Source organism: Stegodyphus dumicola, chromosome X2 (genome assembly GCF_044657685.1).
Source record: "Stegodyphus dumicola isolate Sdum_Otavi_A_Nest chromosome X2, ASM4465768v1".
NCBI classification, from domain to species: Eukaryota; Metazoa; Arthropoda; class Arachnida; order Araneae; family Eresidae; genus Stegodyphus; species Stegodyphus dumicola.
Window position 1 is genome coordinate 116221204 of NC_140781.1, and position 22991 is coordinate 116244194.

Consider the following 22991-nt stretch of genomic DNA (forward strand, 5'->3'; position numbering starts at 1 on the left):
GAACCCACACCAAACAGTTACCTTTGGTGAATGTAAGGGAATTGCTGTGACGGCATGTGGTGATTTGTAATCCTACATTCGGCAGTTCTGGGTATTCACAGTTCCATTCAGGTAAAAGTGGGCCTCATCTCCCCATAAGATTTTCCACGGCCAAGCATCATTAACCTCCATTCTGGCAAGAAGGGTGAGAGCAAAAGTCAATTGCTTATCATGGTCGGGGTACAGTAACTCCTTTACACGGCTGATCTTGTACGAATAGAAGTTGATAATCTTTCGTAAGATTTTCCATACCGTAATGTAAGGCATATCCATATTCCAAGCTACTCCATGAGTGCTAGAGGTGGCAGCAATATTGTCTGGTCCTCTGTCGACAATCGCCGTGGCAATTGCTTCGATTGTATCCTGTGGTACAGGTTTTCGTCCTCTGCCTGACTGAACCTTCAGAGAACCTGTTTTCTCAAACGTCGCAGCCATTGCTTTTAGCCCATTAACTGACACAGGACCGTTACTTTTACACATTTTTTTGTGCGTTCTAATAGCACGAAGAGCGGCTGATGCGTTGCACTGGTTGAGGTAAAAGAATTTGACCAGTAACACACGCTCGACTAAAGAAGGAAACATTGCACATAAACTTTTAATCCGATTGATTCTAAACATAACACATTGCCTTTTAAAACTCAAGCAGCTGGCACTGTGTGAATGGATGTAACATGAAATTTGAATAAACTTCTTCTGCTCAGCGTACGTGATATTGCAGATCACGAGACTTTATCGGTGTTTATGTAGATTTTACGCTTTTTTAAAAGTGTTGCCATATTGCACTTGAACTAAATCAGAAAATGTGCATAATAAAAGGTAATTTTATTCCGTATTAATTTGCATTTGTTAACACTCTATTTTCTATTACACAGCGCCAAATATTCCCCTAGCGGTGACTTTTGGAACTAATTTGTTTTTTTGCAGAATCCCTCGTCCCCCGTCTTGTTTAATCTTCCTACAAAATGTGGCGTCATTCTCGCAAATAGATCGCGCTACAGAATACTGTGCGCACTGTCAGTTTAATTATGGCCACCCAGTATATATATATATATATATATGATTCATACAAATAAACGTACATGTATACAAATATATACTTTTCTGTTTTACAGAAGTAATTTTAAATTTAATTAATACAACATACAACTCTAAATTAGTGATTTACACTAGTAAACTGACTTTTCACTGGTTTCTATCTTTTAATTGCATGCAAAATAGCTTTTTAAGTATTTACTCTTAAATACATACATTGATGTCCAAAATACTTTTCACAAACTGAATCCCTTGGTAATCTTTGCATCTCACAAATGCGGACTCAGCAGTTGCAAAATCCATTTTCAACAATGCAGCTTCAGCAAGCAATCGCCTGAAATGTTATATATGTGTTACGAGGGGGCATGAGTGTGTTTGTGTGCATATATATTCACACACACACGTACATAGAAGATTTACAAAATATAATACTAAAATTAGTCCCTAATAACTTACCAAGAAAGTAAAAATACTATGTATAGAGAGAGAGAACGAGGGTGTTTCATAGATCATGGGACAAACTTGGAGGGGTGGTGGAACATACTAAAACATGCATTTTTTATAGGAATGTAGGGTCTAAAGTGACGGGTTAGGGCAGGAATGCAAAAAAATAAGAACACAAGAGGAAAATGTGTTCATGTAAAAAATCAACGCAAAGTGCTTCTTTGTAGCAATACAGTATTCACAATAAATGTTCAAAATTGCAACCGCCAGCAGTAATGCATGCTTGGTAACTTTGCAGAAGGGATTGACGAACATTTAAAAAGAAAAGACAGGCATTATGCACATGCTTGCAGCCACAATGGATAGTCATACAACGAGGTCCTAAAGTGAGTCAATGGGAGTCTTGTAAATGACGCTCTTCAGATGGCCTCATTAAAAAAAATCCAAGCTGGATAAATCTGGCGAACGGGGTGGCCATTGCAAGGATCCACCACGGCCAATCCATCAGCTCAGAAATTTCCCATCCAAGTAATTACGGACCCGCACATGGTTATGGGCTGGTGCATCATCATGCTGGAACCCCATGCGATCACGAACAACAGCAGGAACATCCTGCAGCAATTCCAGTAGCACCTCTTGCAGAAAAATATGATAACATAAGCCATTTGTGCGTGCAGGTTAAGAGGTATGGGCCTATGAGGTAGTCGTTAACAATACCCGCTCACACATTCACAGAGAAGCGGGTTATGAATGCATGTGGACGTGTGCCCTGTGGATTATGAGTTGCCCACACATGCATGTTGCTGCTATTGAAAATACATTCCTGTAAGAAAGTTGCCTCGTACGTAAATAGCATATCCAATGGGAAATCCGCCTGCACCGCACACTGCTGCAAGAGCCAATGACAGAAACGAACTCGAAGAGGGTAATATGTCTCTTGCAAGGCTTGGACTCTCTGCAAATGGAATAGGTGCAAACCATTTTCATGCAATACTCTCCAAACGGTGGAATGACTCAGATGCAGACGACATGCAATAGCTCTTGTACTTGTCTGAGGTAATTCATGCACAATGCTCAAGCTGGATTCTTCAGTGTGATGTTGTCATGCACTTCTTCACTTCCTAGTGCCAGAGGTGGCTTCAAATGACCCGTTTTCACACATAGACTGATGCAACCTCCTGAACATTGTGTGCTTCGGCATACGCCTGTTCGGAAACAGTTCCTGGTACAACTGTAGTGCTGCTCTTCCATTCCCATTAGCAGCACCATACATGAGATGCATGTCAGCTTTTTCCCTGTGTGTAAACTCACCCATCACGCTCAACATCAAAGTTGCAAATGATCCTTTGATGCATCAGATCGTCATTTGTCCAGCTCACTACCGCCCTCTACCGCTGTACTGCCAGCCAATCACAGCTGTAGTTCCTATTTCTGTTAGTGTTCCCTTTTTTGAACATTTATTGTGAATACTGTATGGCTGCAATGAAGCACTTTGTATTGATTTTGTACATTGCTCTCGTGCGGTTTTTTGGCATTCCTGCCTTAACCCATCACTTTAAACCCTACATTTCTATACAAAAAATGCATGTTTTAGTATGCTCCACCACCCCTCCAAGTTTGTCCCATGATCTATGAAACACTATGTATATACAAGGTATTTTAAGGTGAGGAGGTAAAGAGGAGCAAATTTTATTGCTTGGAAAATTACTGCTTCTTACAAATTGTTCAAAGTACACAAAATGCCAGTGAGCTGCACTTTAGGCTTCTCACCTCTACTAACATGACCTCGCATGACTTTTTTACCTTAGGATTCATCAAAGATACATGCACAGGTCCCTTCTTACAAAGAACATTACCATAACTTCGGCAACAAATTGTTGAAGCAGCAAATTTCATAGCTTATACAGCTTGAATATGCATGGCACAAACTGACTATGTGTTATTCCATGTCAATTAAAAGGTGATACACATACAAAATGCCTGGCTTCACAAACTTTGATCTTTATTTTATCAAAAGTAACATGATAATTTTACAGGCAAGTAAATTCCTCTTTTTGAATCTCCATATAAATGCATATTTACAAAGAGATTTAAATTGCTAATGTGTGCATAAAGGAATTATTTCCTGACACTAGTTTCCCTTACTCATAAGAATATACAGATATAATAATAATAATAATAATAATAATAATAATAATGTGAAAATATGCAAATTCATAGCATACTGGAATAAATAACAAGAAAATTGCAAATGAGTGAATGTTGAAATAAAAAAACCTCACTACATTGCAATAAACCGAAAAACGCTCATATTTGCCCCAAATTTAAAATCCCAATGAACGAAGCAATATAAAAAAATAAAATCAATTATACATGTATCATCAAGGTGTGGCACATGCATTTAAGATATGCGTTGTCCAAAAGATTGCTTTCAAAATTTAGTTCTACTTTCTACATATTGCAATTTAGATGATTACTGCAAAGTGTAGAATTTAGAACAGCTCATCTAAAAAACTGAAATGATTCAGCTCACAACAAACAAAAATGCTTTATCATCAAATGCTCTCTCAGGGGAAGCACTGTCTTTTACTTAATAAGTCACTTTGCAGATACAGTGGCAGTGTATTTCATTAGTGCTTATTCCTTTCCCCACCTCTATTGTTATGAGATAAAATGGATCTTGTTTAAACATGATTGGACATATCTTCAAATTATTTTCAAGTGTTAAGATCTTAATTTTTTTGCTTATTGATTCCAAAGGACCCCAAATTCACTTTGCATGCTTTCAATTCCAAATACACCAGACATATCTATCTGAGGGAAGGGATTCTTCAAAGAAGGACTTTCTAAAGAATAGTAGCTCATAATACTATGCATGGAGAAAATGACAAAAATGGCCATGTCGCCACAATGTTTAAGGAATCTAAATTTAGATCAAACTATGAGTATTCAGCTGCCTTACATGCTCTGCCACTAATGTGCTCTTTCACTATAAATAACCTATTAAATATGAAAGCATTAAAAATTTTGAAAAATTAAAACATTTTTGCTGGACTACCTCAAAGACATAATTAACCTTAAAAGATAATGCTTCAGTCTTACTGAATGTGTTAGCACCTTGCAAACTGCAAATAAAAATATCCATAAACAGTGGCGATAAGGGTGTAGTAAATCAGATTGGCACATCTTAAGGCAGTGTAAATTCTGCATATAATGAATTAGAGACTGCATTTTATGATTTCAAGACTGAAGGCCACAGTGCTTAATTCACTTGCTGATATTTGGTAATGGTTTGGATATTATATGAAATTTTAAAACTGTCAAATTTTGTGAGAAAATTCACAACTGCCAATAAAAAACTCCATACTTATTTCTCCCCTTTGGAGACCAATACTTATAAAGCATTTTTGGTTAATTTTTCTTATTATTATGTATTACCTGAAGAGCAGTTTTGTATATACTTTTGAGGAAACTAGAGTTTAAGGTTGGAAGACCTTCCTTGTGAGTATCAAAACATCAAGTATAAAACCAGGTACAGAATTATTGTACAGTAGTACTCCAGGACATCTAATTACATTATAGAAGTACTGAATACAAAGGTCAGAAGATTCTTTTTTCTTTTTCAGAAAATTTGCTTTTACTTTCCCTTCATAATGCAAATTAGATAAAATTCCAGCTCTTTAAAATACCTGAAAATCATCATATACACGGTATTTAATTTGAAAATTACAGGTTATAATTACTATGTTGCACATGTGTAGTCACAAATTATAACTACTGTCATCAAGGAGTCACCATTTGAAAATATTTAAGAATTACAATTCTAAACAAACAATTTTCACAACACTTAGCAAAGATAAAATTATTACACAACAACCTTGAGTTTGGCATAAGAGTTAGGTTGTTGTGTTACTAATTTTATGTTTCACTTGGAGTGTTTCTCTTCCGCTTTCAACTTAGCAAAGTTTATAGCACACATGAGGTGTAACACATAAAAAATGAGACTAAATGTGTAGGTTGAAAACAAAGTGCAGTTGGCAGCGACTGTTTTGGTGATGTCATGCCACACACCTCCTCTATCCATGCAGCCAGTTTCGACTTAATTGACCATGCCAATGAGGAGTACTGCAACTTTGAGTGAACACGTGCAACTGCATTCTGCCGGAAAAATGTCAAAATGTAAAAAACTGAACAGCAAATTAACATGAAGTTTCTTGTGAAACTTAAGAAATCAGCCAAGGAAACATTTCAAAATGTTAACCGAGGCTTATAGAGATGAAACTTTGTCTCATGCACGTGTGTTTGAATGGCATAAGCAATTTTCAGGGGGGACGGGAAAGTGTGGAAGATGATGAACAGGGGTGTCCAGCATGTTTATCATGATTGAATGGGTTCCCCGTGGTTAGCCTGTTAATCCATACTACTACATCAAAGTACTAAAAAGACTTCATGAAAAAATTAGGGAAAAAAGGCCACAGTAGTGGAGTGATAGATGGCTGTTGCACCAAGACAATGAACCCGCTCACACCGCTCCATCTGTCAAGTAGTTTCTGATCAGCAAAAACATTACTTTGATGGGGCATCCTCCTTATTCACCTGATTTGGCTCCATGAGACTTTTTTTTTATTTCCTAAAGTTAAATCATAACTAAAGGGAACCCATTTTACCTCAGCTGAAGGGTTTTAGGCAAAAACGGAGAATCTCCTGAAGGGCCTTCCAAAAACGTTGTTCCAGAACTGTTACCAACAATGGTAGCACCGAATGCAGAAGTGTGTGAATAGTGAAGGGAACTACCTTGAAGGTGATAATGTCACGGAGAACTGATTCTGTAAGTACAATGATTTATTGGACCAGTCTCTTTTTTTGTGCGTGTGTGTCACACCTTGTATAACTTGAATTCTTTTACACAATATAAATTTTAAAAAGCATCATTTATGAATTAAGCTTTACTACATTTATGTATGATATATAAATGTTACATTACACATTGCATTATTAATTATTTTAAGTAACTGCATTAGGTTTTGTGACATAGTACCAACAGATAGAAGGCACTACTACATATACACACACTCAGCTAGACAAATAGGCTCAAAAAAGAAACAGGACTCACCATAAACGTTTATGAGGATTTTCTTCAATGAACTGAGCAGCATCTTTAAGACCAACATTGACAATTAAATTTCTTGTATCTCTCAAAGACTAAAAGTAAAAAATTTTTCATTTTAATTACTAAAGATAAAATTATACAAAAATAATTAATACAATTATATGTATGGAAATTACTTCCCATAATAGATATGAAAAAGACATTGGTTAGTAATAAATTGTAAAACAGGTATATCCATCTCAAAAGTAGAACTGCTGCAAAAAATGAATAACGGTATATCCATCTCAAAATTATGTGAGCAGTATGGCATTCGAAAGTCAATTGTATATGACATAAGAAAACAGAAAAAGGAACTTTTGAATTTTTTGTGGATTCCGACACTGCACTCTGAATGAATAATAGAAAAATTATTCTTTATTATGCTAAAAGTGAAGATTATGACAAAGTGATAACTAAAAGGGTCAGACAACTTTGCAGCAAGAGTGTGCCATTAAGGGGTCAAATGTTGTTTTAGCAAAGGCTTAAGCTAAAGCATTTCACTAAGAAATGAACTTAAAAACAGAGGGCACATATTCAGCAATTGGTTAACGAAACTCAAAAACTGAAATGGTACAAGGCAATTAAGAATTTCAGGCGAAAAAGCTTCAGTTGAACTATTTATAGATGAATTCATTGAACTCATTAATAGTTAAAAGTTATCTCCAAAACAAATTTACAATGTTGACGAAACTCGCTTTTCTGGCAACATGTGCTGCAAAATACCTTGGCAACCTCTATAGGAAAGGCTCCAACTCATGCCAAAGATTCCAAAGCAAGACTAACAATTTTAGCATGCTCAAATGCTGCAGGAACGCACGAGTCTAAACTTTTCACAATTGGAAAAAATACACGACCTCAAGCATTTAAAGGAGTCAACATTTCCCATTATATACCATGCAAATAGAAGTACACGGATGACCCAAGTGTTAATGAATGGTTGGTTTGAAAATGATTTCATACCAAAGGCTCAGCAGAATTCAGTTGGTTTAACGAGGCCTAAGTGATATGTATGTAGGCCTTGGTGGTTTACTTGATGTCACAGAAATTGTCCTAATTCTAGACAACTGTTCTGCTCATATTCCACTTAAAATTTTAGTGGAAGATAATACATCCATATTATTCTTTCCTCCAAATTGTATGCAAATCATTCAGAATATAAATACCCAAATAGTGTGCATGCTGAAAATGCAAATACAAAGCAGAACTTTTAAAATCTATGTTAAATTTCTTGAATAATGGCAAGACTATTCAAGAATTTTTTTAATATTTTAGTTTAAAATCTGCCTGGTCGAGTATCGCAAGATTGTGGGAAGATGTCTCTCATACTTTAAATGCTTGGCATAATTTATGGTCAGATAGCATATTTCATGGTAGGCATAATGAAGATGATAGCCAACCACAAGTGAAATTTTCCAATTACTGGATTTTGTAAAGAAATGTATAGTAGCAGTAATAAATGAAGATGTAGAGCAGAAGTTTTTCATTGCGATAACAATGCCCCAATTACCAATAAAATAACAGATGGCAAAATCTGTATGTAGTAAGTTTCTAGATCCAGAAAATATCGCTATTGATAGTGAAGAAAATGACAAAGAAGTTACTAAAAATGAAAAAATTTCTATTGACAAGTTAGCAGAATTTTCGACACAGCACTTGCAGGACCTGAACAATGGAACTTTGTAACTGAATAAGAAATTATGTCTGTCTACAGAATCAAAGAGAAAATATTAGCACAAAAAAATAGCAACTTACATTCAAAGAAATGCTTAATAAAGTGAACAAATAAATATCAGGCTTTTTTTGCAAATTCTGTTACCCTTTAGATCATAAATGCTTCATTACACAGTAAAAAGTCCGAGATCCAGACGTCTAATATCTGGAATGATCTAAAATCTGGACATCAAAGCCACCAACATTTTTTTTTTTTTTTTTGTATGCTTTATGCATTTGATCCCCCCCTAAGCTCATAATAAAACATGTTGAGAGTCCCGATTCTTAATTTCACTTCTGCACTAAATAAAATACCTCGTCACTGAAGAAACAATCATTTTAACATAAATTTGTATGATCGATAATTGGCTCCGTTGCTATGTATCTGCTTGACATACATCTCAAACCAAAACATACTACGTGGATACATCGCTGATTTACATTTACTAATATTTTATATCCCTGATACCAACCTGGCAAATCATTATTATATTTTGCTTTCATCACCACATGTTTACCAACACATGACAACTTGAATAATGTCTCATGTAGCGATGCCTGAATAATTTTTTTATGTTAGTAATTCAATAATAAAGTGTATGATAACCTTTTAAGTTGACACTACGCTTGGTGATGATTACAGATTTAAGTTAAATGCACTAAGAAATGTTGACGAGGAAAAATTTAACAAAAATTTCTGCCCATATGCTAAAATAGATTTTATTAATGATACTCATAGGCCAAAAATTACATTCAGTGCTATTGAATTAAGAATAACTGATTTGTTATTCATATAGAACCAGAACCAGCGCCAGGGCTCATACAGCGGCACTGGGCGGTAGAATTTAGGCAAGACAAAGGGAGGCGCTTTGTAGCAGAAGTTAGGACCTATAGAGACTGTATCAAGCTCTAGCGCCGGCCCTCAATAAGCCTTAAGTATATGTGGGAATTTATTTATTCCAGACTCAGATAAGCCTTAAGCATGTGCAAGAATTAGACATAAATATAATAACTAAACTAATACAATTCAGACTTAATTGTGTCAGTGCGAGATAGAAGCAAAATAAAATTTAGCGGAACTTGTTAGTCACCGATCTCATGATACGTGACTAAATACATATTACGATGATAGTCGTGAATTTTAAAGATTTTTTAATATCGCAAACAAAGGGTGAAATTTCCCAATTATAAATTTTATAACAAAATGTGGAGAAAAGCGGCAATAAATGACAATGCTATAAAAGAAGTTTTTTTATTTAGATGACAAAGTTCCTCAATCATCAGTCTATTAATAGATGGCAAAATCTGTAGTATGGTTCTAAATCCAAAAAATACCACTACCAATAGTGAAAAAAGTCACAGAGAGGTTACTGAAAATGAAAAAAATTTCGATTGACAAGTTAGTCGGAATTCTGAACACAGCAATTACAGGACTTCCATGATGTAATTGAACAAGAAATTATGTCTGTCTAGGATTAAAAAGAAAGTATTAGCACAAAAAAAGAAGCAGCTTACATTGAAAGAAATGCTTAGTAAAATAAACAAATTAAAATAAAGCTTTTTTTTTTTTTTTTTTTGGTAAATTTTGATACCCTTTAGATCATAATGCTTTATTATTTCATAAATAATGATTTCAAATTTTTTATAATTTCTACATGCCATCTTACTAGTTTTAAACTGATGATCTAAAATTCGGAAAAATCGCAAATCCGGAATCGCTGAAGTCCCGACGACTCCGGATCTCGGACCTTCTATTGTACTTGTTTGTCTATTTGTATATGCATGTATATGACTACACAACTAAATCTCCTTGAAAGTTCATATGACACAAACACATTAAATCAATTATCAAGGGGTCATACAATCTTTGTTCATGCTTTAATTTGATGCATTTACTACTTTTATCTATTAATTTCTACAACTATCTCTATTTAATCTTTAAACATGTTGGTTCAGAAGACTAAAAACATCATTAATTTATAGGCACTTCAAGTATAAAAATTAACACAAACTTTAACATCATTTCTGAAGAAATAGTTTTCATCAGGATCATCTGGATTTAGCATTAAATCAGACAGAAGAACTGCTGTCACTTCCAAATCTTTAAACTCGCACATGTATCCCATACAAGTCATTGGCTCCTAAAAATATAAAATACAAATGTCATCTTTCATAAAATATGTTTAAAAAAATGTATTAAGATACTAAAAACAATGGAAGCAATGGCAATAACTTACAGTGTTTTGAAAAATAATTCATAAAATTCATGAAAAGTTATGAATGCAAATAAAGTATTCACCTCTGGTTCTGTGCCCCGATAAATATACATGCGCATTTTATCCATAATTGCACACATCTCCCCATCATCCTGCACAGAAAAATAAAAGTATAAGCAATATTGCTTTATTTAAAGTTACCATACAGAATACTAAACATGATTTCATACACATTAATTAAATGAATCATTCATCAATAATTAAGAACTTATATGTATTCTATACTGTATTGCTCAAATCTACATTAAAAACAAGGCATTAACACATTACGGCAGCTAGAATTCTATCAAATGTATTGATATAACTAACTTAATAGAAAAAGATAACTTCTATTAAAAAACTATAATATAAAATTGTGAATACAATTTAAGGGATGGAAATTTATGTACAAATACTATGTTCTTATCTATTAGCTACACAAAGAAACCACAGCACTAGACTTTATTTGGGATACAAAAGATTTAAAAACCACATAGAGTGAAAACATACATTTAAATATTTAACTTCTAGAATTAAAAACAACAGCTAAATAGCAAATAATAAATAATCCAAAAATAACTTCAACACAATACTAACCGCAGCCCATTCAATGTCCCATGCATATTTCCTATCAAATGCCAATGGTTTAGAGATAACAGGTGGTAAAGTTGCAGCCTTATGAACATTTAAATTGGCTCTGTTATTAGAATTGTCTAAAGCTCTCCTTTGTTCTAATTTTGATAAATCAGTTGTGCCTTTTATACCATTTCCCTCTCTATGTTCATTGTATGAAACTATAGAACTGCTCTCTCCAGTATTTCCTGCCAAGGATTTGTTTTGTTCTGATGATATTTTTAAAGCCTCCATGTTATGCAATAGTGAAGATGCAGCCGATTTTGAAGAAATGTGATCCAGCTGTGAAGAAATGTGATCCAGCTGTGAAGAAAACTTTAATGTACGAGTAGTAGGAGAATCAAAAGTATCAATCATCCCTGCTACTTTGCTGCTAGAACTATCAGTATGTTCAGACATCTTAGGAAACTGCAAATCAAAATCTGATGTAACAAGCTTTGATTTATCAACTTCATGACTTTGGGGAGAAATGTTTGCAGTCAGTCTTGGAGATGAAGGGAAAGATGAATCAGAAAATTTCCTGTGTGTAGTAGAACTGTCATTATATGCATTATCTTGATTAGCCCAATAATCCATAATTCCATGGAAGGTAAGTTCTCCATAAATATTAATGCATGCCATTACACTGAAAATTAAAAATATAATGAAAAATTAGTAAACTTTAAGAGCATATACATTTTTAGAAAAGGTTTAATAAGCATTTTAAGAAACAATGTAAAAGACAAAGAATATTATTTAACAAGAGCTTTTCAAGTAGCATTTTGTAGTCTACTTAACATAAGCACTGAAGTGCATCTCAGATGAACAGAAAATTGTGAACTCTTACAGCTTTTATTGATCGCACAAACATTAAATAATTGTTTACAAATTTAAATATGCATAAAAAACTTAACGTAACTTCAAACAAATCCAGAATTTTTGTAAATATTTTTGTAAACCAATGGCAGGCCTTCAGCTGACTTCGGCTTGGTCATTACTGAGGCCATAAGTGGTGGTCACTTTATTATGGAGGCACCCAATAGGTGGGCCACCTTTGTCTCCTATAAAGGGGCAGACAGTTACAACCATGCCTTCTGCGGGATATGAACCTGCGCCCTTTGGTATCGCAGTATATATATATATGTCATAATAAAAGCACAAGGAAAATGACGGAACACTGTAGATGCGTGATTAGACCCATATTGAAGAAGATTTTGATTGCGTAGTATGCTAGTAATGCTAACTTGGTAACATCTAAAGAACTTGGCAGTCGAAGCAGTTTTAATTCCATTTTTATTTCCAATTGATATTTGTGGCCACAATCACTTGGCACTCTAGTCGTGCCTTCCACAGAAGATTTACATTTTTGATATTGTTGGGATAGAAAGCAAGCCAGCGAAATCACATCTTAGCACAGTAGCGAGCAAAAGCTGCTGAAGTGCGTAGTTATGAAAGATGGAAGCACGCGAAGAGAAAAGTTTTGGTTTACAATTCGGTGATTGGTCGAGAGGGATCTGCATTATGGGTTAAGTAAGATCGCATGATTAATTTGAATGACGCAGTTTAGACTTAAGCGCTATTTTTAGGACAGATAGAGGAAGTTCTCAAATGAAATAGAAAATAATGGAAGTTATAGTGAATTAAGTTTAGAAGTTTGCTTTCATATTTTTTATCTTACATATTCCCCCCTTCAAAAAGAAAAAGGCGTAGCGACAGAGAAGCCTTTTTAAAGAGAGAGTTAAAGCACTAGCAAATATAAAGAAAAAAACAAAACACATAAGTCATCAAATTTTTGTTCTGTAAAGTATAATTTATAAAGATCAATTTTTTTTTTAATAAATTTTTAACTTTTAGAGTCCTATTGAATTTTTCAGCATTTCAGTGCAAAAGTCTTTTTGTTTGAGAATTCACATAATCATAATTCTTCAGGGAAGGTTCTTGTTATTACAGAATATCACAAAATAAACTTTTACTTAATGATTACTTATAAATATTTATGATATTAATTTTCATACTGATAAATTTTAATTTAACATTATAAATAATAGGATTAAGATTTTCAGAATTTATGGTTTCACCTTTATCATCTTTCATTTACAATTCCTGATATTACCAAACTGGAAGCCTCACAATACTTCTAAACAAACATATACATCAATAGGGCTGTCCTCTTGAGCTAACCAGTGTGTTCTTTGCACTGGTGGCCCAGGGTGCCTAGACAGTTACTTGAAAAGGCCTCCGTTCCTTTCATTAAGGTTACTGGCCTATGAGAACTGCACTAATACATTCCATAATAAAAAAACACATATAATAATAATAATAATATAAAAAAATTACACACACACTCATAAAATGAGAGCTTCCAACATTATCTTACTTGAAGAGGGTGAAGGGAACAACTGTACAGAGGTAATTACAGACCTCTGTTGAAGGAACCAGTACACCCTCATCATACTATACTTAACACACAATAACCCATAAATTTTAACATGCATTTACCATAACTTCATATTACATATCTGTAACAATTTCACTTAATTTTTACACCAACTTCATTTTTAGAATAATTATAAAATTCGTATTCAAAATTCTCAACAAAATTTCAAAAACATAAAAACTTATATTTCAAAAACATAAAAACTTATCTTAATATCCTTCCCTATGAATAATTTAAATAGCTTAAAATTCGTTACTTAATTTGCTCACACATAATTATGAAAAATTCAAAATTAGAAAAATTAATGAACAAGAATTTCAGATTTTCTCAAACAAATTGCAAAATTTTAACCAATGTTGAAATGAAAACTATAGAATCCGCAGCACATTAAATTATTTAGTTCCTGAGCTAGATTCACACGAATGTAATAATTTTTTAGCTGTTGAAAAAGCGGAAGTGCAAATAATTTTCTGTCGCACATACTTGCAAACACTAACTCGGATCAACCTTGAACTCGCTGTAATGCTGAATTCCTAAACGGTAATTCACTGATGATTTCTTTTTCACTAGGCATTCGAACTTCTCAATTTATCGAGATATTACTTTCAATCTGTAAACACTATGCGTGATTATTTTTTGAAGCATTTGCAGAACACCACAGCAGAAGAATGATCCGTTATTTTTTAAACACTGAAAAAACAAATTTGATGATTCACTTCTTACACATTATCTTGGAGTTATCACAAAACGATGATTTGAAGAGCTGAATTAAATTTTCCATTGAGGTTTCAGGCTGCAGGAAGCTATCCTTACCGGCTTAATTGTAATAATAAAAACACAAGGAAAATGACGGAACACTGTAGATGCATGATTAGACCCATATTGAAGAAGATTTTGATTGCATAGTATGCTAGTAATGCTAACTTGGTAACATCTAAAGAACTTGGCAGTCGAAGCAGTTTTAATTCCATTTTTATTTCCAATTGATATTTGTGGCCACAATCACTTGGCACTCTAGTCGTGCCTTCCAGAGAAGATTTACATTTTTGATATTGTTGGGATAGAAAGCAAGCCAGCGAAATCACATCTTAGCACAGTAGCGAGCAAAAGCTGAAGTGCGTAGTTATGAAAGATGGAAGCACGCGAAGAGAAAAGTTTTGGTTTACAATTCGGTGATTGGTCGAGAGGGATCTGCATTATGGGTTAAGTAAGATCGCATGATTAATTTGAATGACGCAGTTTAGACTTAAGCGCTATTTTTAGGACAGATAGAGGAAGTTCTCAAATGAAATAGAAAATAATGGAAGTTATAGTGAATTAAGTTTAGAAGTTTGCTTTCATATTTTTTATCTTACATATATATATAAATCATTAAATGCAATTAACCTAGAGCAGAGCAGTAAAATAAAATTACACAAAATAGAAATTGAACTATTTCTAAATTATGATTTTTCAATAGTTATTTGTGAATGCAAATTGATGTTTAAACACATATCTACTCCAGCATGATGAATAATGACAGTATTCAGATCTACATGCATACGCATTTAATTCTTAACCCTTTCAAGATGGTCCTTCTTTGTTTAAGATGCTCCCTCGGGCGTATGAAAGTCGAAACAAATTGTCCCTCAAGACAGCGGTGTTGTGCCACTATGCTTAACTTTAGGGCAAAAATCTCAAAAAAAGAGTTTGTCCTCACACCATAATTTTTAACATCTTTTCAGATTATTATTTATGCTACCACATACAATAAAATTAACATTTATAATCTTTTTCCTTTACTTTACATGAAAATATAAAAGAAAAAATTGGTTACTTTGAGAAACAATTTTCGGAACATGATATTCAAATTATTCCAAAGTTTTAATTTATAAAACATATTAATTAAAAAAATACAAGAAATACTATTTACAGGAAGAAGTAGCAGAATCTTTCACGGGAAAGGCAGGCACACAATGAACTCACTCTCTTTTTTATTTTATTTACAAAACATCCATATCAGAACCACTGAAATATTGCATTTTAACTCTTTAGAAAATGAATCATCACTCTCATCCATGTCACTAATAGGCTCATTTACATTACCAGTACGTCCTTTCTCTGATAAATAATGCTTGGTCACCATAATAAACTGACGTCATGGCTTTCCAAAATAAAAAAGGAAGTATGCAAAATGCAAGCAATAAAAGCAATGCAAAGTGTAACAGTACCCAAAATAGTATACCTAAAAGACCCTATAAAGTAGCAAATAAAAGAAGAAAAAAAAAAGGGATTCCTAAGAATTTCAGAAACAGGAATGTTTATATCACATGGTGAGGTAAAGATAGGAGCTTTATTTGTTTACATTAGCTTCCTCTCCTCTCCCGCAATAGCTGACACCAAAGTTAGGCAGAAAGGGATCAAACTGAAGGTCAAGATCTGAAAACTATATTTATTTCAAAAGCAATGGACATGGGATGCTGTCTAGTAGTTTTAATAAAACGGTTCAGCTTACAATGCGTATCCACATCACCCGACCTGTGAGTGCTATCTCCAGTGGTGAGTGGGTGGGATGCTGGTCCGGAATCGCTTAAAGTAACAATAAACATCCACTTGCATAAGAAAATAATACATCTAATACTGATAATATAGCTTGTATGATCAAAAGTATCGAGATCTTTCTATAGATGGAAGTGGATTTTACCAATGACCTCAGTGCAAGCTCAAAAAAAGTATAAAAAGAAAGATGCGAGTTGCCAAAAGTCACTGTAAAATAAAAGATATAAAAACACATAATAACCATTAGATGATGATGGATATGTAAACTAAATTATTTTTGAACTTCCTGGAGTGATTGTGTTGAAACAACTGTGTGAAACTGCAAAATTTCTGAATGATTATAAGCTACCTATGCTATTATAAACAATGTCATAATAAGAGTAGAAAGATGCAAAAACTGAATAATACAACTAGCTTGATACACCCGTTTGGCACACCACACTGTCTGTCAGATAAAGACTTGAAAATACTGAAAAGGACTGTAAAATAAAACACAGGAAATTGGCAGAAAACATTCATACTGAATTCCATGTTGCTTTTTGGATGAACTTTAGATTGTCATGATTATTGAGCAGCTGCAGATAAAATAGTTTGATAACAACATGGTATTCCACAAATAAACCAAACATTAATGCATCTAATGCTAAGAGTCACTCACAGTGGTGCAAAATTCGAACACATAGCAGCTTTGAGTAATGGCAATATGTGTTATTAAAAGCTAATCTTGTACATTAATTATCAATCTAAAAGCCACCTGTGCACGTACAGCATGCCAACAAAGTGTTACCTAAATGTACTGTATCTAAAGTTTAATGGCGGATACACAATGGACTGTGACTCTTTCGCATGCTTTCGACTCAGTTCTCTGGTTCTCATATACAAAAGTCAGAAAACATAGGCCTGCATCAATGAAATGATCCCATATTGTCCATACTGTGGCAATTATTTGGAAAGTGTGAATTCCTATTTATATATGATTGTGCTCCCATTCAAAAGGCATATGCCATTCAAAGCTGATTTGATAGCATGGATGTTGATGAGCTTGATTGGCTAGCTTACAGCTTTAACTTCAACCTATGCAGAAACTCTGGAATCAGCTTTTCATCAGTAACAAAACTGACTACTGCTCTTTTACAAGCATAGTACTTAATTCCTACTACAACATTCCAAAAGTTAGAGAAAAAACTCAGTCATGAAGTGGCTGTTGTCACTGCAATAAAAGGTGATAACACGCTAAATTACTTTTAATATCTCAACGTGTCCAGGTACTTATGACCAGAAATTATTTTCAAGGTCTACACAGAAACATTAGATATTTAATTCCTAGTCAGCCTTTTGTGAGAATATTCAAGTATTTCTTAATCGTCTTTTTACTCATCAGCTATACTACAACATAAATTCTGCTAAACTTAAAAAATATTTGAAGACACTTTAAATTAAAAAATTTAGTTTTATCAAATACAAAGACAGTAGAAACTCTACTAAACAGCTTCTATCATCCAAGATCTGACCAACTGACAACGTTTACAGGAATAATTGAAAAAAATGTAGTAACATTAGAAAGGGTACAATGAGAATCAGGAACATTTGCAAATTTTATTATTAACAGAGTTTTTCACCTTTCTTATCAGACATTCTGGAATGAACAAATGTAGAAAACAGAGAACGAAATTTTCAAGTTTTGAGTGAAGAAAAAATCATCCACAGCACAGATCTGGAAGACAATAAAAATTACAGGAATGCTGAGGATGACAATAAAATAGAAAACGTGAAAATTAGCCATGCTGAAGTCTTGATTTGGGGTTACTTGGGGGGGGGGAGGGTTAAGGCATGACAGTTTTTGCTTAAAGGAAGAAATACCTTTATGGAAACATTTGGGCAAAACTGTGAAAACTTCCTGTAGCCAGTCCATTTGCTCAGATATGGACTCCAAAATCTAAAGCAGTGGAGATTTTAATAAATTTCTTTAATATTTAACCCAAGTGGCATGGCTCTTTGCATCTGATCATGAAAATCTGTATTTAAAAGGTATTTATAAGCTAAATTTGCATAATTAAATCACTGTTTTCATAAATTTAAGCTAATATATACCAAGTGACTAAAATTTTCATGACTGGATTACAGGCAGTCATACTATGGGGCAGTGGGATGACGATTACATCCTGATGCTTCTCCTAAGGATTTTTTTAACAAGAAATGACATGATCATGTGACAGTGAACACGGTTACAAGATTATTTCAGGAAAAGATTAACTACTTTTCCCAAAAGAAATTGTCACATAAAAATACAAGAAATTTGACAAAATTTAAAAATTTGTGCAAATTTCAATGGACAGCAATCCATTTTTTTTCCCAAAAGTATTTTTGTCATTAAATAAAACCTTAGATGCCCCATTTGTTAAGTGAAGGAAGCAAATTTTATGTTAGTAATAAAATAGTTTAAAATAATGACAGCTTAATACTGCACTTATTTTCAGAATTACAAATAAACAGTTCTTGAAAACCTCATCAAAAGCCATAATTTCATCACTGCCATGATTTAAAATTCATTTATCTAAACTTAAACTATCCAGATTGATCATGGTCACAGTTGCCTTGGATAAGTTCTACTGCAGTTCTACTAAGTTCAATTTTCAAAGTTCACTCAAAGTTCTACCGTATTAATTACATACTAACTATTTTGTATAAAATGCATTTGAAAATTACTACTTACTGAGATGACAAATTCAATGATATCTTTGATGGAATCCCAGGTTGAGAATTTTGAATGATATGATAAAGATATACCTGAGGTAAAGCATGAAGAAAAAAACGACCAAATGTGTCACCCTTGAAAGTAAAAAAAAAAGAAATAATAGAAAATACAATCAACTAAATTATTTCATATAAATGTACATAAAAGTATTAATAAAAACTGCACTTTTAACAGATAAAATGAATTTTGAATATCTGCAGAATGGCTACAAAATCCTCAAAAAATGAAACATAACTTGATCATATTTAAAAAATATAATGCATTAAAAAATAGCTTCAAGAAAAAAAAAGATGCAATTAAATTAATCTCATAAAATAAGTAAACAACAGGTACAGTTCAATAACTTAAGCTACATTCCTACAAATGAATCATTCTTATTTCTGTCATCTCTCAAACCTACAATTCAAACATTATCATTTATAAAAATTGTAATTGCAACACTTCAGTCACTTTCAAATGTATTGGTCTTGGAAGAGAAGGCAAAGAAAATACCATTCATTTTAAATATTCATTTACAAGGTTTGAAAAAAAAAAAAAAAATAGCCTATCAACTAACAAAATAAATAAAGATGCAACTTTTTTACAAAAAAAAAAAAAAAAAATTGCAACTATCGACTAGCTAGCAGAAAAACATGATTTGTGATAAGTGTGAAGTCTATAACCTAATTGAAAACTACGAAAAGCATGTGCGATGCCACAAAAGCATGACAACTACCTTCAACAACAATTGAAGAAAAGGTTTATAAATTATGCGAATTGATGTTTCACTCGGCAGAAATCCAGTAGATAAGTTTCACAACAGCTCATACGGATATTCTTAGTATACCTATTGGTGATCTAAGTATTTACAGGTTCTGGAAACACATGAATGGAAAGCTGAACATATGTCATGCAGACCTACTGCAAAAAGGATATTCAGACAGAAGTGTAGAATTTTCTGAAAATATTTTAGACAAAGTGAACTACATCTGTTATTTTACAGTTTTTTGGCATGAAAAATGAGTGAATATTGATAATAATTTTTTAAAAAACCTAAAATATTAACCTTATTATTGCAAAATACAAATGTCAGAAGGAAGGGAGGGAAGAGAGAAGGAAGGGAATTATGTAGCAATTACCTTTTATATCAGATTACATTTCAGATCACATGACAGATTAATGCCCAGATGTTGGGTTAAGATTTCATTGATAAGTGCGCAATAGAGAATAGATGACAGATCTTTTTTGTTTAGTTAGAAAAATTATTGCTCTATTATTTTTTAATGAAGATGGGAGTTAAAGGGCTATTATTAATTTATTATTCAAAATATATATACATAATCTGTTTTGAGTTCTAGAATTTCAGACTTTGATGCAATGTTACATCAAATACACACAGTTTGAACTAGTCTTTAGGTGCAAGAAGATATTTCCAACATAAAACACATTTACAGAGCTTAGACATGTTGTCTATTACACTTTGTTAAACCTATGCATAATCCTTTTAAACTGTACACTGGGAGCCAAAACAAACAATAAATTAATTTGAAATATTCAGCAGCTAAAAATATATTTGTGATAAGGAAAAAGAAAAAATAATTCCCAATACATTTCAGTTTAATTTTAATAATTAGTGTATGATTTCCAGATAATTAAAATGAGCTGTGAAATATGTGAAAATTTGCCAAATACAGTAAAAATAACAAACATCTTCAATTTCAAAGTACTTCAGAGTAGATATGTAAATTTTGAAAAATGATTTTAAAGACTAAGAAAATTTTACATAATTTAGGAACTGCTGATAAATTATTTGAAGGTTTATGATAAATTAATACTAAATTTTGAAAAATGATTTTAAAGACTAAGAAAATTTTACATAATCTAGGAATTGCTGATAAATTATTTGAAGGTTTATGATAAATTAATACTACTAGTTTCATTTTCTAAATGGCAACTTCCATTTGGTTACATTTTTGACAATTAATATTTTTAGACTGTGTAATCCACGTGAAAAAAAAAATGATGTAAAAAATGGAAATTCAAACTCACCAGAACTAGGACGGTGTCACTGCATGTGATACAACAAATAGGTCTACTATTTAACTAAAAAAAGAAGATAACATTAGAATTTACATATAGTTAAAGCAGTATGAAAGTACAACTGATTACTCCTCTGAGTAGCATGACTACCTTTAAAATGGCATGAGATTCGTTTGTCAGCATTTATTACATTGTTATTTAAAGTATTTTCTTTACTAATCTTAATATTAACCCAACAATTTTATGAAAACAAAAAGTAAAATAAAAAATTATACAAATGTAACTAACAAATGCTATTTAAAAATAATACTTCATAAACATATCTGAAAACCCATGCAGCTCAGAGGATTTAAGATCATAAGAAAACAAAAGGCAAATTACTTTTATTTTCATGCGGATAATTAAAGGAGATTTGCAAAATATTTTTCAAATATATGGTTTTTAAAAAATGAATTTCCTTTCAAAGTGTGGATGAGATAAGCAGCTTACACAAAAATGGATGTCTACATTTTTCGGCCTGCCAACAATGAAGCAGATAAAATCATCATGTAGACAGGTAAACTTAAGCATTGTAAATTTCAAAAACGCAGAGAAATTATGTACTGTTCATTTTAGTCAAATTACTGCATAATTAACTTCATTTATTGATGTCTTTATATTTCAAGTTATAAGTAATGATGGCATATGTAGTTTAATATCTTGATATATTATTGCTGCTGTAAGATATAATAAAAATTCTCTTTTATTACATGAAACAATTACTTCTTTGGTCCAAACCCAAAAATGAAATGCCTGACAATTATTCCTTTCTTTGATATTCAGTGTAATGATAAAATAAATGTAATTTGGTCGGTTGTCCTTTCTTGTAAAATTCCAACCCTTTTCTGGACTCACTTTCAAAAATAAGAAATGTGTGATTTCCAAAGCATTAATTATGGAGACAATTTAGAGGCTTAAATCCTGCTAGAAAATTTTTCAGCTGAAAATGTTTAATGACAATCAGTTTTACAACATACTTTTTTGGTAAATGCAGAAAAGTAAGCAAAAAAACATGAAAGAATGAACAGTTTTAGCACTAACATTAAGACACATTTTCCCTAGTACCTCTCTTCACGTTTAAAAGTTTCTTTAAACCACCTTGCAGATTCTGAACACATAATTTTCAATACTAGAATGCATTTAATACATGAAAAAAGAGAAAATTATCACTGCATTTTGAAGACTAATGAATCCAACATTGAATAGCAACAGAGCCTTTGGGGGGAACAAATTATTCTAATCATAATATTCACAAGTCAAACAAAAATGAGCAGACCTTCGAAAACTGAACGTCTGCTTAGTTCCCCATACTTCTTGGTTAGATTTAGAAGTATATGGTAAATATGATTTTCATTACTCAGTTATGCTCCTAATGGCAGCCAAACAGCAAACAATTCCCGACTTGTTATCTCCAACGAGTGCAACTCATAACCTTGCATCACTTAATTCACTCTTACTCTTCATGATTATCAAACACATTTAAAGAAACACATTTGCAAAATTCTACCTCACATTTTAATATCACTGGCCTTGTGCAACTGTTTGTAAAATATATTTGTCACTTTAGTTTACTTATATATTTTTGGTGAAAGCACTGAGAATGAAAAATCATTTAAAGAGCTTTCTGCCTAAGAAATGCCATCTTCATGGAAGTATTTCTAATGGACACTAGCTTATAGTTGCATTACACATTGGCTAAGCCACAGATATACTCATGTAGCTATAGAATCCTGCAAGGATCAAAATTCCAGAGTAAACTCAGTGTCATTTTTAACATCTAAGTCATCTTAAACAGTTTAAACCCATAACAGCATCAATGCAATTAATAACGAGAGAAACTATGTATTTAATTAAAAATGTAATTTTTGAACATTTTTATGATACATACAGATGATCTCTAAAATGCAAATATTTTTTTAAAGGCATTACAGAAGTTCAATTAAAATCAAAAACAGCAAAATT

General features: G+C 32.7%; 1 protein-coding gene across 2 annotated transcripts in view; it reads right to left on the reverse strand.

The window, feature by feature from the left end:
- Positions 1-22991, reverse strand: part of Oseg4 (intraflagellar transport protein Oseg4) — a 232542-nt gene that overhangs the window by 117665 nt on the left and 91886 nt on the right. For both annotated transcript variants that reach the window (XM_085809853.1, XM_085809852.1), the window contains exons 15-21: positions 21000-21053; positions 18930-19045; positions 11227-11887; positions 10674-10742; positions 10387-10515; positions 6629-6717; positions 1288-1405 (exon numbers count right to left, since the gene is read on the reverse strand). In XM_085809853.1, coding sequence (XP_085665979.1) covers positions 1288-1405; positions 6629-6717; positions 10387-10515; positions 10674-10742; positions 11227-11887; positions 18930-19045; positions 21000-21053 — 1236 coding nt within the window. The remainder of the gene's footprint in view (positions 1-1287; positions 1406-6628; positions 6718-10386; positions 10516-10673; positions 10743-11226; positions 11888-18929; positions 19046-20999; positions 21054-22991) is intronic.